Genomic DNA, 16,276 nt, shown 5'->3' on the forward strand with positions numbered 1-16,276 from the left:
GACCTGGCTGTTCGAACAGTAGAGCCCCCACCTCCCCCTGCACCCCCAGCGTCTAGAGAACCTCGCGGGTATGTAGTGCGCTTAACAAATGACTGGTTGATTGATTGGCAATCTTTTCAGGTCGAAACCCCGTCGAGGGATATAACAAACAGAAATAACCAACTAGCAGCCATTATAATGTTAACAGACTATCTTTAGAATACACATGTACTTTATTTATTAATATGTTCTGTGGTTCATCTCACAGCTCACTGGTGTCACTGTGCACATGCTTTTATTGAGATTGATATGATCAAATGTTTCCTGTTATCCTTTTTTAATCAATTTGATAAAAGAATATTATAATCATTATGGTGGTCTGTAACATCTTTTATGGTGATAGCATTAGATGTAACTGATTATTTAACCACTTAAATTATTTTTTTCTGGTTTGAATGATACCTACGTGTGTTATTGTTTAGTTTTATGTGTGTCATTGTTTAGTTTTTTGCTGCTCAATCTCTAATCATGAAGATGCAAATTGTGAGGGCTTGGGGGTACAAGTCAAAAAGTAAACGTGTTACTCAGTCCTACACAACAGTTTAGGACATTCTTCAAAAAACAAAACAATTTGAGGAATGGCTCAAGTCTGTACCAAATGAAAAAAACATTTGTTAAAATTCCATGGGATACTTAAATGTAAGCTACTCGACAGGGGCTGAATGAACTGAATAACACAATTGCATGTTCAAGCTCCCTAGGAAAACTCAGTTGAAACTTTAACCACTTTGGAGTGGGGTATGTGCTGGAGCCATCCAATACAAAATTGCTCATGGACTGCGGACAGCTCCAGCACATCCTGGGCCAGGGGCAGGAAATCCCTCTGGTGTGGGCACTATGGGAGATTTCCTTTCTGAGTTTTCAGCCTTGGCTGCTGGGGTTAACAGTCACAAATCAAACCAGGGTCAATGAGAGTATCCACGCGGGACAGCCACTGAACTTGGTTTGATGCGTAGGTAAGAAAACATTGTGGCATCTATGCAAGGCACACTACCCTGTACTCCACTGGGTGTCTAGGTTTCAGAAGTGTTGGGGTCTGCTAGGTTTCCCTGGTTGCCCACTGAGCCAAAGCCTAAATACCCCACCTACTTACATTGTAAAACCAGGCAATTGATCCGACAAGAAATGTGGATATCTCTACATTATGTTTTGGGCCCTTTCCTTTCACAGGCACAAGGCCTACCCACACATGTAAGGTACCATTTCTTTTGGAAGACTAGGAGGCATGCTGGCTAGTAGAACATTTTAGATCCTCACAGATTAGAGAACTTTATCACAGAAATATGAAGAAATTGTGCAATGTTAGTCAAAGTTTGAGGTTTACAAGGCCTTCTAGGTGAGAAAAACTTGTGAGGGCCATAACCACCCTTGATTCTTTCGAGTGCCTAGTTTTTAAAATTGTGGAGGTGTGCTTGGTGTCCCTAAATGCTGGTAGAGATTAGGCCCAGAATTCACAGCTATCCACATTGCAAAGGTCTGTTTTCAGGGGAAAAATGTGATGTGTCCACGTAGTGTTTTGGGGCCTTTCCTGCTGGGGCACTAGGCGTACCCACATTGACATGTGGTAACACACAATAGTAGAACATTTATTATTAGCAATTGAATTGCTAGCTCTCTTGAGCTTTAGAAAAATTTGAAAACCTGGCTATTTCAGTGATGGGAGCTGGTGGGGGATCTGCTCATAGTTCTAGCGCCGAGACACCATTTTGGTATTTGTGCGCTTTATAAATATCATTATCATTATCTCTGCAGCTTCGCCTTTCAAATGTACGCCCATTTGTAGAAAGAAAGATCTTTTGCAAAATGCCATTTACATCAGCTGCTAGCATGGGTACCCACAAATTCAGAAATGTACAAATCACTGCTGCTCCCGCACTCAGTATCTGGTGTACATTTCAGAAAAACATACGTTCTATTCTTACCAATGTTTCACTCTTTACATTTTACCATATGAATTGCTCTGTACACGATGAAAAACCATTATAAAGTGCAGTTCAGTTCTGCTATACATCCCCATAACCAGAAGAGTCTAGCAGACGTGATGGCAAATTGTATTTGCGAATTGGCTAATGTGACAAGAAGTTACAGATGAAAGCATTGTTAGCAATGGCCATTTTGTCATGTTACTTTTCAACATCATTTTTCATTTCAACAGATGGTCCTTTTGGAAAAAGTGAAGGATCTACAAAAATGGCCTTATGCTGTATTCAGAATTATGTCTAGTTCTCAGAGATCTAAAGTTTTCTAGGATCGCGAATAGATTTCACAAAGATTCCTACCACAAACTGGATGAGGGTGAAAGCACCAAAATCAGGAAAATTGGGTTAGCTCTTAGGAAAAAAGCCAAAATGATGGTAAAAAGATGGTTTTATTTTTTTATTCAGCTCAGAATGTTCCTGAAAGCTGGGAAGATGGTAACTTTAGCACACCAAGCCTGTAATTGATGCGATCTTAGGAAAAAAACAGGACTCTTTTTAGCCAAGCTCTTTCTTCCAATGTTTCCCAATACCAGCACAATGTAGCTATATTTAGCTATTTTCTCAATCCCATTTAGGGTAATCCACAATCCCTGGGTATCTCATGAATCACACGATTTTGTACAAAAAAATGCACATTTGGCCTGTATTCCTTATGTGGGAAAAAGTCAAGGAGGCTTAAGGGCGAGCTACTCCAAATAGCCCAAAAAAGCACAGCAGTGAAAGGGTGATGGTTTGCTGTTTTTTTGTTGCACTCATATTTAGGTTGACTCCTCTCTAGTCAAATAAGTAGTGCGAAGTGCAAGATAAACATAAAAATATGACGAGAAATAGGAGATCAATTCAAACCTCTCGGCACAATTCAAGGTTATTATGAATGAAACCTTAACTGCTTGTTACATAACACTGCAGATGTGATTTAAAATGGTTCACTGATAAGAGTGCAACTAAGAACGCTACACGGTCTGTACCTTCCGTTCAAAAGTAAGCTCAAGTTACCACATCTACTTCAGTCGTTACCAAAACAAACGAACTGCACTATCACTTCTTACCAGTAGAGGGGACCAAATACAAAGAAAACTTGCACAATTATGTCTGCGCTTTGTAAGTAGATAGCAGAAACGTGTAAACTTGCAAAACAGTGTGAACTTGGATGAGGGCAAGGAGCGGCGTATTACATGAGCCTGCTATGCTACTTCACAGCTACGCAACTGCAAAAGGAAGCGTTTTACATGAGCCTGCTCCTTCACAGCTACGCAACTGTAAAAGTAAACATAGCACAGCATGTTACCAAAAGTATACCAAGGACTCGAACTGCTGCTCAAATGTGAGAGCACATCTTTGAAAGATCGGGCGTCTACTTAAACAGAGAGCCCCGCCCACCATCTGCTCATTTTTAAAAGTTAGAGACCCTAGTTGAAGGGCTCATATGATTGACACGGAGGTACAGATTAGGTTGTGCTGATGGAGGAGTTGGCCTCGCCCATGCGCTTTATTGGCCTGCACTCAGGGTGCAGGACTCGACCAAAACCCGCGCGTGTGCCGGTGACAACTAGACCACCCCGCGAGGATTGGCCAGGTGGGACAGTACATTCATTCCCAGCTTTATAAAGCATAATAACATTTCCAAAACATGAGAAGGGAGGGGGAGAGGGGGGTCTCAAAGGGGCGTGGCCAATGTAATTAAGGGCGTGGCTTAAAACACGTAACCGCCCGACTTGTATTTTGCTGTTCCTGTCATTGCATCCAGTCACATCTTACCTACAAGTCAGGACTATTGACTTTGTCATTGGTTACTAGTTGCATAAAATAAATAAGCAGCAACTGTGGCTTGTATATAATATTGAAAAAACTTCCACTTTAAGCACACAACAATGTTGCAGCTCCTGAGTTTCAAAAAGAGAAGGGAAATCTAGATAGAAAATGAATCTCTTTAAGGGAATTTCCTTCCCCTTCAACACTCACCTGGCATGACGTCATACCGTAACTTCTCCACTAGTGAGAAGTGAACAGTGCACATCGAAGTGCCTGCTGTCACTGTAGTCCGAAAAATAAAAAAACGGACCGCCTGTGCCATGGCACAAAACAGAGCCCTCCTGAAAAAAAACTGGCAGTGCTCAGACTCGGTGAGACCCAGTCCACTTAAAGCCCTGCTTCTGTCTGTATGGTGAGCACACCGTTTCAAACAGTTCTCAGACTAGAAAGTTCTTGAGGCAGATGGGGAGCGCCGGGTGGCCTCTCTGAATAGAAGTCTCTAGCACTGAGCAGCTGCTTTAAGAACCCTCTGAAGACACGAGGCTTGGCCAAGTCTCGCCCAGACCCCAAGATGGCAGACCCCGGTCTGGATTGGGGCTGAAGGCGATAACAGTGCCCACCCATCAGTCTTCTTCAAAGGATCTGTGTCTGCGGATGAGTCAGCAGTGAGCTCCCTTGACCTTCTGGATGAAAAAGATGTTGCGGGTGAACTCTTCTTTACCTCTGAGGGCTGTTATTGTTCCCTGGCGTCCTCCTGCTGAGAACTCTAGCATGGTCAGTGTGGCTTGGAGTCCATTTTGTGTGGTGTGGTTTGGAATCGCCGTATTCGATACGGTGAGCCATGACATTCTGCTGACAAGGCTTGAAACCTTTGGAGTGAAGGGAATGGCCCTTAAGTGGTTGCCTGCGTATTTGTCAGATAGGTGGCAGGCAGCGGCACTCCCTTCATACCAATCTGAATTTGCCAAAGTTCCACATGGGGTTCCGCAGGTATCATCCATCAGTCCCATCCTGTTTGATGCCTACATGCAACCCCTGATGGGCATCATTAAGGCTTATGACATCCGCGTAATCAACTACGCTGATGACACAGCTTATGATCTCCCTCAATGGTGCTCATGCGGATTCACTAGAGAGTTTCCATGCCTGCATGCATGAAATGGTGGCATGGCTATAGGTAAACTCGCTCCAGTTCAACAGCGGAAAAACAGATCATGCAGTGCAATGTGGGGAGAATTGCCAGAAGCCTGCCTGCAGACTTTTGGCCTTTAGCGTCGGATGGACCACTGACACCAGTGAAGACGGTGCAGAATCTGAGGGTCAGCTTTAATGAAAATTTAAATCTGGAGACCAACGTCAATAAAATGGTGGGCAGTTGCTTCACTGTAATGCGAGATCTCCGAAAGCTGCTGCCTTTTCTACCGGTACAGGCAAGAACAACTGTAGTCAGGAGTACCATCCTCAGCCATCTGGACTACTGCAACGCCTTGTTACTGGAATCCCCTGGATATCTGATTTCCAGACTGCAGAGTATCCAGGCGGCAGGAGCTAAGTTGGCACTCTCACGAGCCCGCCGATCTTCTACAACTCAAGCGTTGGCTGACCTGCACTGGCTCCCAGTGCCTCAGAGGATTCTCTTCAAGTCCCTATGCACCGTCTTCAAAGCAGTACATGGTCAGGGCCCTATACCACTCCAAGACAAGTTCCAGTGGTACGAGCCCACACGGGCCCTCTGCTCCTCTTCCACTAACCTTTTCAGAATACCTAGGATTAGAAAAGCGACCCAGGGTGGCAGAGCTTTTAGCATAGCAGCGGCCCGCCTCTGGAATAGCCTTCCAATTGAAATCAGGAAAATCAGCGAATTACTGCTGTTCCGTAAAAAAATCAAGACCAGGCTCTTTCCAAGGGTATAACTCCCCCTCCCCCCTCCCAGGGGTAGTAGTAACAGACCCTCATCGAGACACCCTCCTCTTGCTCTCAAGACTGACTGTTCTTCGTTGCACCTTTCTTCAGCGCCAGGATGCCCGCAGGGTTACAGCGCGTTCTACAAATGATATAAATAAAATAAATAAAAAGGACAGGCCCTGGGGCTTGGCCGGTAGTGGAGTATGGAGTCTGTATATACTTGTGTAGGAATTCCTATATTGCCCTCTCTATCTGTTGTTGGTCATAGTTCACTATGCGTATCACCTTCTTCAAGGTGCACATGAACTGCTCCACCTCCCCATTGGCTTGTGGGCAGCAGTGTTATTTTGCGGTACTGGTATTAGTATGAGACTTCAATGCGAAAGTTCGTTCTTGATGTTTAAAATCCTTGGATTGGATAGTAGTTGCGCATGCTGCGCACAATCCGCATCTGTTATGCCCCACAACGGGTGGGAGGTTCCACAGGGATAAAATGGTTGGTGGTTTCGTAGAATCCAGGAAAGAGTGGACCACTAAGTCTCTAATATTTTTATCTCTCTTAAAAGAATGTAGAGGCAAAGAACGAACTTTCGCATTGAAGTCACATACTAATTGCAATACGACAAATGTAATTTATGTGATAAAATGCCCTTGTGACCAGGTGTATGTGGAATAGACACAGCAAAAAGTAAAAGCAAGAATTTTACAACATGGGAGCAGGATCCGATGTAATGTACCTGGGAACCCGTTGGTAGACCACTGCAAAAGATATGGACATACACCTGATGTTTTGAAATGGTTAGTCCTTGAAAGGGTTACGCTAGGACTAAGGGGAGGAGGCATATCATTGATCTTAAACATCCGTGAGTCTAAATGGATGGCCACCCTGGACTCAATTAACAATGGCTTTAATGAGGTGGACAGTAGTCATGCACAATTAGCCAGACTGGGTCGTTAAACCTCACACGTAGGCTAATTTCCTGTTTAAGAACGCTGGGTCTGACATACCATCTGATGCACTGATAGTAATACTATTTATGCATTCTACGAGTTTTGCCTTCACCCTCCTGTGTGAGAGGTGCGCGGTGAGCATTATGTGTGCAACGATACAATCGTGATCTATAACTACATGCCCATCTATTTTTCCAATAGGTCTCCTGAATAATGTCTATTTAATAGTTCGCAGCACTAATTATTCCAAAATAATATATAATTGGTACTTTTGCTGGCTTTTTTGGACATATTTAATTGTGGTTTCGCCTACACCCACTGTGCATGAGGTGCGTGATGTTAACATAACCGGCGGGAAGATACACGAATTACACCACCGGCCGCTCCCAAATCGTGATTTGACGTAGTGACAGTGTGTTCACACCGCCCTGGGGATACTTTGATAAAGCTTTTACCTGGATAATTTTTACATAACAAACTTTTTTTACATAACATAGTCTGTCCTTGATGGCTTTTTGACACGTGACGTGACAGCACACGTGCACGCGGCAGCCTCACAACGCTGTACGCGGTTGCCAGCCTCATAGCTAGACCGGACGGAGTAGCGTGAGGTCGTGGTGATTCCCACACCTTCTTTGGAGGTAAGAATCTTGGGATTTGCACCGGGCTAGATACAGGGAACACTGTGTGGCAAGAGATTGTTTCCCTAATCGCCCGTATTTTATTTGATTTCCAGTGTACGAAGACCGCGGCTGCGGCCTGTTTGTTTGGAAGCACGGCTGCAATTAACTGGTCCGTGCATGTAAGTTAACATTTCTACGATTGAGTTTCTGTCCGTAGATGCTTTGGTTATGTGTATGCCAGGATTTACCTGGAGTTACTTTATAGCCATTGTTTTTATACCCTTGTCTGTAGTACTGAAACGCTTATGATGGAATCTGACCGACTTGATTAGCAGGGATAGATTGACCGCTATTGAGCTCCGTTGACAAGTGAGTGACTGCACCCTCTTTTGAGCTGTATTTGGATTGACTTTTTTAAATTGAAGGTGCCAGTCACATGCCCCTTTGTTGTTGTTTTGTCCTCTGTAGCACTGAGATGACCATGACAGCATCTGACTGAACTTGACTTCTAGGAGCTTGATAACTCTATTTAACAAGTGAGTTATCGTCCATGATCCACGTTGTACGGATCTTGAGTATTTCAATTGAATGTGTTTGAAGTACTCTCACACCATGTCTTTACAGGTTGCTCCCCGTTCTCCTGTCCTCGATGAGAGCCGGACGGCCCACCTTTCCATGGTGAATAATTAACCGTTTTATATGTCTTGTGGCACCCCTAGCGCGGTTTTAATACATTTTCTAATGTCTTAATAGTAAAACTTATTTTACCTCATTTTCACAGAATTACACGCCCCCCTGGGTCCCTTTTGTCCTGATGAAGACCCCGCTTTAAGGTTTTACGTATACCTACCTTTATGTTTTGGAGTCGAAACGTCGATGGCTACAACTACACACTAGCCGACGCAACCAACAATGCGATTATTATACATTAGCGGCGGTAGCATGGTGTTATGCGAAATTGTAGAGCATTAGCTGCTCCACCTTTGTATACTGGCTCAGCGTTCTGAAGCCAGTTTTATGTTTTTTTCCATGCGCTGTTATGTGTTGATATTATTGCTTGCACTATGACCAATTCTGCACATCCCTCCTTTCTCACACAAGCACTCCATCCCACCTTCCTTTCCCTGGGGCACTTTAATAATTGTGTTGCCAGAATAATATATGCTGCTTGTATAACATACTGTGATTAAATAACAGTGTGTTGAATGAATTGAATGTCTTTCTTTTGTTAGTTTATTCTTTGAAATATTTGTTGTGTACTCTTGATACCTCCCACTGTGACCCCTCTTTCTACGAGACTGCCACTAGTCATTTGGTAAATATCCTCAGAACTCTTGTGACTCTACACCGTAGTAATTTGAATTGGCAGTGTTGACCAAAAATGTGAGGTAGCAATGATGCTACAGATGGGTGGGAATATAGAAGCAACCGTCGCGAGCTAGAGGGTTGCCATGTGATGATGCCTGCAGACATCTTGCAAGGTGGTTGTCTTGAAGCACTCTGACATTCTGAAATGATTGAGTGGGCTGAAGTCTATTGTGGCCTTAGTGCTCGGACCTGTTTTTGGAATTGGTATAGCATATATACTCTTCGTCTTCTTTGGCAAAGTGGAACAGGCTCTATTGTACCCGTACAGCAGTTTTTGATGTTCCCGACTGCAACATGGAATCTTTGGTGATGAGTCATGGATTTTTAGCCAGTATCCCTGTTGGACGATTGATAGGACCACTTGTCCAAGAATATTTCCTTGATTTGATAGATTTGTTGAGCGCCACACTAATTAACCCTGAGGGGATCTCTCAGCGCTTGAGCAGCACGCACAGGTCACAGTTCGATGATAATATTTAAGAATAAACATTATAGTTACAGACATTTCTTAAATAAAAACAGGTTTCGGACAAGAACATAGCTGCAGGGTAGCTGATTCCAGTGTTTGGGGGGCCAAGAAAAAAAAAAGAGCGGCCCTCATGCCTAGGTGTATGAACAGGACTAGGACGTAACCTTAATAATTCACTGGCAAACAGGGGTATACAGCTGCTGCTTGTTTCTGAGATAGCATAGACCATTCCCATGCAAAGATGTGAAAACAAAAGACATTTGAAAAGAGCATGCTTCTTTATAGAAGCCAATTCAGGGAACCTAATAAAGTTTCAGAAGGAGACCAAGGAGGAAGGTTGCAGACAAGGTGGGCAGAGGTATTCTGCACAACCTGAAGTTTGAAGAAATGGCCTGCATTCAGTGCAACCATAAACGAGTTCCCATAATCCATGCAGCTCACTATCTGTGCCTAGATTTATATTTTCCTAGTCTGCAAAAGAACCCATTGAAAGGCTTTTCTGAGCATGTGTATCACACCAAAACATGTCCCAGAGATTGAACTGACATACTCATTCATGGAAAGGTTGTCATTTAAGAATATACCTAGATTTTTAACCTTTTTTTGGTAGAAAGATCTGTCCTAATTTAGACGGCCACCAGTTAATGGACCAGACTGCATGTGCCTTCCAGCAGAGAAGAATATACTGGAATTAAGCTGAAGAAAATTGGACTCCATCCAGGAAGCAATTTCAACTGTGGAAGGTATATTACTTTTCCCCGCTAGGAGCTGCATTATCGGGGGAAACGAGAAGCAGGACATTGCTTGAAGGTAGGGGTGCCCTTTACTTAGGCTCCAATACCCTGTCCTTGTTTGTTGCCTTTTAAGCCTCCTATAGCGAATGTCATGGAAGGCTGCCTCTCCTGAAAGGACTGTTCCTCCTGGAAGCTGTGTTGTTGCTGTAGCCTTTGCACCTCCTCTCTCTTGATAATGCTGAAAACCAGGCCTTCTGATTTGTGTTTGAAATGTTCTCAGAACTTCCACGGTCCGTCTCCATCTTGATTTTCTCTAGCATTAAGTTCATTTGAGGCCCCAATAGGTGGTCTCTATCAAAAAGAATACTAATGAGGTGAACTGTACAGGTGGATGGAAGCCTGAGATCCTGAGCCAGCCAGAAAGCACTTCATGCTGGCACTGGACATTATCTTTCCTTCATGTACAGACTGCTTGCCTCTATTGCTGTTGTCCTCTGGCAGAGGTCTCACCCGCTGGTCTGTCTCCTTATGAACCTAGAAAGTAAGTCCATAGAGTTGGTGATGGAACACTATGTGCTCTTTCTACCACTACCCTCTTGGCACTCTTCAACTGGTGCTGGAGTCTCCGCAGATCCTAGACGCGCTTCCTGGTGGCGTCCACCACCAAAGTGTCAGGTGGTATGTGGCTCTAATACACATGGGGTCCTCCATTGTCGCCGTATGCTTCTTTGGGGCCTTCAGGGTTACCACCCTTATTATTATACAGTTCTTGAGATTTTCTGCTGCACACTTAATCATGCTCTTCAGTATGAGCAGGAACTGAATCAACCGCTATCACTACAGTGAGATCTGAAGCTCTCTGCATTACTGCATGCCATGCATCTCTGGAAATACATTATTACAAATATGCTATTGTTAGATTCAATATAGATAGCTCGCGCACAGCCAGTGAGTTTGGTAAGCTTTCCTTAAGCTTCCTGTAATAATTTCTCTTTTTTTTGTTATTGGTTGCTCCTAGGGAGGACGTTCCCGTCCCTATAATGTAACGTCATGAAATTAAATAACGGTTAGTGTTTCCAAAGGCCTTGGTTGTAATGTAATGTAAAAATTACTTATAAAGCGCGGCATTCACCGGACGGTTTCTTGGCGCTATTCACTTTGTTCAGCAAGAGGCAGAAAGCGGGGAGAGAAGAGTTTATGAGTAAATGCCATGGAAGAGGTGGGTTTTTAGGAGAGACCTGAAATGAAGGTGAGAGGAAGAGAGTCTCAGTTCCAGCGGCAGAGAGTTCCAGAATGAGGGTGCCAAAAAGGAAAATCTGAGACCTCCGTGTTTTTTGCACTTGAAGCGGGGAGTCTGAAGGAGCGCAAGATGAGAGGAACGGAGGTTCCTGGAAGGGGTATAAGGATGCAAGAGGGAGGAAATAAAGGAGGGACCGGTGCCGGCCAAAGATTTATGAGTCAGGCAGCCAAGTTTGAACTTGCAGCACTCCGAAACAGGAAGCCAGTGGAGGGCCTTGAGGAGAGTACGGACGTGGTGATGTTTTGGTTGGTGGTAGATAAGGCGAGCTGCCCGATTCTGAATCAGCTGCAATCTGTTAATTTGGTATTGTGGGATGCCAACGTACAGGGCATTGGCATAGTCGATTGAGAGATGATTAACGCCAGCAGTGCCAAGGTGAGGGCTTCAGTGGTCAGAAAGTGGGCTATTTTCCGGATCTTCCGGAGCTGAAAAAAACAGGAGGACACAGTGGCACTGACCTGGTGCTTCATTGAGAGGTCTTGGGAGATGTAAACCCCGAGGGAAAGGGGCCAGAAGGTGGAATTCCAGGGGTTGGATGGGCCTCCGACAAGAACGAGCTCCGTCTTGTCGGGATTGAGTTTAAGATGGTGAGTGCTCATCCAGTTACTGATATGGCAAAGGGTGGACTGGAAATCTTGAGCCGCTTCGTCCGAGGAGTTGAGATTGAAAACAAGCTGTATGTCATCTGCATAGTTAAATGCAGTGACATTCCTACCGCGGAAGGAGCGGATCAAGGGGGTGAGGTAGAGGTTAAAAAGAAGGGGTGACAGGGATGAACCCTGCGGCACACCGCAGGTGACTCTTGTCCGGTTTGCCGTGAACTGGGAAAGACGGACCGATTGATGGCGGTCAGCAAGGAAGGAACAAACCCAGTTAAGGGCCGTCCCGCTGATGCCTGCCTCCTTGACACGGTCGACTAAGATGGTGTGATCGACCGTGTCAAAGGCCGCTGACAGATCTAAGAGCACCAGGGCTTGACTGATGTTGGAGTCAGCGCCTCTACGAAGTTCCTCGATAACAGAGAGGATAACCGCCTCTGTCGAATGGGCAGGTCTAAACCCAGCTTGCTGGGAATCTAGAAAATTGGAGTCCTCGATGAAGGAGCTGAGGACGCTGGTCACATGCGTCTCAAGTACCTTGCTCAGGTAAGGCAGAAGGGAAATGGGGCGGAAGTTGCCCAAGACCGTGGGGTCGGCGTTGGTTTTTTTTTAATATGGGGACCACTTCGGCGTTCTTGAACTGACTGGGGACCACGCCGAGCAGGAGAGAGTTGTTCAGGAGGGCCAATGGAGGGCCAGGGCAGGTCGAAAAAGCGGTCCGGAGAATTGCCGGAGGGCAGCAGTCTGTGGGGGAACCAGATGAGACTTTGTGGAGCAGGGGGAAGAAGTCTTCTTCGGGTATAGGAGTGAGCTGGGTCAGGGAGCGAGAGTTGAGAAAGGGAGCGGCCCTTTGGGCACACAACTTACAACCAATAGGATTTTAAATAATTGAAGTCATGTCTCATCATATTTTCGCCAATTTTATTCATTCACTGTCTTTTTTTGCTTTTTAATTATTCTTGGTATTCTATATGTTAATTCTTCTTAACACATTATTGCTTCAAAATGCCTTTTTTGGGTGTTTTGTGATACACTCCGATGAATTTCGAGCGTTACAGCTCTTCATCAGGGAGAACAATGAGTGATACTCAGTGTGATATGCTTCCCCGGTATATGTTCCGTAGTATCATACGGCTTGCGTCTGTAAAACTTTCTAAATTTCTAACGGAGTTTCCCCTGCTGGTGTTGATGAAAGTGGGGATTTCATCAACAGCACTCATTGTACTCCCTGATGAAGAGCTGTAACGCTCGAAATGCATTGGAGTGTGTCACAAAAAAAAGTCACTGTGAAGCAATGATGTGTTAATAAGTATTAACATATGGAATACCAAGAATAATTAAATATGCTATTGTGTCATTTGGTGGTGTATCCTTCAATGGGTGGGGATCATTCGGGAGTTCCACGATATAATTGTATAAGAATCATCTCCCTCATCATTGGAGATAGGCTCATTGTAAGGATCCATTTTATGCTCCTGGCCCAATCCAGTGAGTGAGGACTACTATGGTGAAGGCGAGAATGCTGGTGACTATAGTGGAGCTGTAGAACAAGTATCTTGAGACCAATGTGTTTTTTAACATAAGAAAGGTTCTGAATTCCTCAGATATGACCTCCTTAAATGGGTTTATGTCCTGGCTGGGAGTGCATATATTTTCCTCTGCCTACCAACAGGCTGTTCAGGCAGCTCCAGTGAGTTTTTAGCTCACTCGACATTGAAGCAGGAGTTGATGGCTGTTTCGATATGGACTTCAAAGTTGTGGAGCTGTTTATAGGAATATTAGATCTCGTCAAAATAAATGACAGAGACTAAGCTTCTACTGCAGCCATTCTGAGTCGGGTTAAGTATTCCCAGCATACATACTGCATAGCTCGAGTCATCTCAACCTAATCCCTTTGACATCCAAAACAGGCATAAGATAATTGCCACTCCTTGCAACTATGATAGATGATACAGGCCATTCTCCCAGATACTGTACCAGGGAGATAACAAGACTCACTAAACAGCTTAAATGCCATAAGATTCCTTTCCTCAATATCACAGCTGTATTTGTTGGGATTGTTTGTGGTACTCTTTCCTTGTTTAGTACCTACAGAACCTTTACATTAATAAAGGAACATAAGACAGTGTTAGGGACAAAGAAACTAACATCTCCAGAAACTGTTCAGGGAGGAAGGAACTGGTCTCTTCTAAACAGTCCTATCAACTCAACACATATGGCAGAGTTGGATAGGGATACAAGTTTTAGTTGGCATTCATTATTTCTTTAGGCTCATCACTGCCATTTACCAACAAATTATGTTAGCTCTGCAGATGGAAGCATAAAACAAAGCAGGATGTACAAGCATCCCCAGAGTAAGTAAGGAGTCAATGAAAACCTTGACATAGGGTGCTAATCTTTGATATGTGGTGCTGGACGTGAAGTCCAGTGGTATTTACAAGAAGACGTGAATAGACTGATTTGATGCATTCTTCCTTGAAGGATTTGACACTGGTAGTACAAGAGGCATATACAGCAATGAAGAGACATCTAAAACAAAGAGACCAAGTTATACCGATCCTATGTCTTTAATTAACAAAAACAAACTAGGGAAAAGTTGGAATTGGAACTTGTTTGTACATGTATTTTTAACCTTGCTCTGGTACACCTTAATCAACTTTTAAATATGTTCCACTAGAAGGACACTTTAAATATACATTGCAATTGGGCGATATTTGACATTCTTCAAAACATTCTTTTTTTGCACTATAACTTAAGAAAATTCCACAAACTTCCATTACCTCTAAATGTATGTAAAACATATCCATGGAAATTGAAATGTCCATCGAATCATTGGAATGTTTCACCAACCAGCCACCAACCACAACAATTACAAACCGCAATCCTGATAGGTAACCACACAAGAAATTAAGTGCCACTTACAATATGTAACACAAAGAAGTGCTAGGCCGTAAAATGAACATACCCATATCAGTAATCCAGATTGCCACTCTCTCGTACAAGAAGTTCAGGATCATAATGATGACAAAGTTCAGGCATGATGCGGTGACAGACGTTGCCAACTGCGGCGTCAAGAGTCCACTTATGGGCTCGAGACTTTCATTGTTCTCCATAATACTGGCAAATGCAGCATAGACTGCGAGACGGTACACGATCACTGCTATCATACTAGCTATGATCAAAGAGATCTAATGAAGGAGGTTACAGATTAGAGACAAACATAAAATAATACATGGTATCCCGCATCAAGAAGCATGCAATACACATCAACATCCATTCCCACAGGTAAGCCATTTGATGTTAAAGGTTTTGGTTTTGATTAGACAGCATTTCTTAAAAATTTAAATATTGCAGCTTGAGGAATTAGTCATAGTCCCAGTATGGCAAGATTATGTCTGTTGGTACTGCAGACTCAAGAAGATGCTGAGCAGAAGTATCCTATTTTCCACTAGAGGTATAGAAATATACTATTTGGTATTTACCAAAGTACACTTTGCTATGGCGTAAGAGAAAATGTTTCCAAATACAACATGTTGAGTTTATTTCAGAATGTATCCTTAGTGAAATGTTAAACCTACTTTCAGGACATGTAGTCCAAAACAAATGGCTTGCCCGTACAATCATTGGCCCAAAACTGTCATGCTTAGGGTAAAACACACATATATACATATACATATATATATATATATATATATAATATATATATTATATAGAGAGAGCGAGAGGGGGGGGGAGAGGAAAGAGAGAAGAGGAAAGAGAGGAAAGAGGAAAGAGAGGGAAGAGAGGGAAGAGAGGGAAGAGAGGGAAGAGAGGGAAGAGAGGGAAGAGAGGGAAGAGAGGGAAGAGAGGGAAGAGAGGGAAGAAAGGGAAGAGAGGGAAGAAAGGGAAGAAAGGGAAGAGAGACTTCTGATTTCATATGGAATGTGTATATTCAACTTTAATGATGTTGAAGACAAGAATAACAAAGGGTTTACATGGTTAATTTTAAGACAACTGAATTTCCATTCCCAATGATTTTGGAAACACATTCCAATTACAAGCAGAAGTAAATGACGAACAATACCCAGTGATGAGCTGTTTTAGCAGGTATTAGAGTTTTTCAGCTATACTAACATGGAAAGCACACAGAAGCACGGTCTTACAACAGTAATTTAATACAGAAGAAAATTGCCAAATAAAGAATACCAAGTCACAGAGTAGTAATGTTAGTAAAGCGTTTTAGTTTGAAAGAATTCTCACCCAGAATAACACCGTAGCTCCCGAGAAACAGAACCTAGCAGCTTTGCTAGTTAGTGGCAAATAAGGTTCATCCTCCTGAAATAGTGAAGTAAGCACACAGATCATTATTAGCTGTTTGTTAATGTGCCACAATCAAGACGCCTGGAGGCTCCTATGCACTATGTGAAAGTTTATCCATCCAAAATAGATCCATACATACCAATGGTTGTATATGTTTGGCTTAGCGGGGACAGGACATATACCAGGGATCTGCTTAGAGGTATTTCAATGAATCACCAGGAGACATGAATCACTGTACTGGTCAGTTGCTTATACAGC

The 16,276-nt window shown here is 43.5% G+C and overlaps 1 protein-coding gene across 9 annotated transcripts in view; it reads right to left on the reverse strand.

The window, feature by feature from the left end:
• The window catches only part of ANO5 (anoctamin 5), a 282,489-nt gene that overhangs the window by 83,766 nt on the left and 182,447 nt on the right, over positions 1–16,276 (reverse strand). For 5 of the 9 annotated variants that reach the window (XM_086959504.1, XM_086959502.1, XM_086959497.1 and 2 more), the window contains 2 exons: positions 15,959–16,033; positions 14,685–14,907 (listed from right to left, as the gene is read on the reverse strand). In XM_086959504.1, coding sequence (XP_086815630.1) covers positions 14,685–14,907; positions 15,959–16,033 — 298 coding nt within the window. The remainder of the gene's footprint in view (positions 1–14,684; positions 14,908–15,958; positions 16,034–16,276) is intronic. The other 4 variants (XM_086959500.1, XM_086959503.1, XM_086959499.1 and 1 more) reach the window with 1 other exon arrangement.

This window comes from Lissotriton vulgaris, chromosome 2_2 (genome assembly GCF_964263255.1).
Source record: "Lissotriton vulgaris chromosome 2_2, aLisVul1.2, whole genome shotgun sequence".
NCBI lineage: Eukaryota > Metazoa > Chordata > Amphibia > Caudata > Salamandridae > Lissotriton > Lissotriton vulgaris.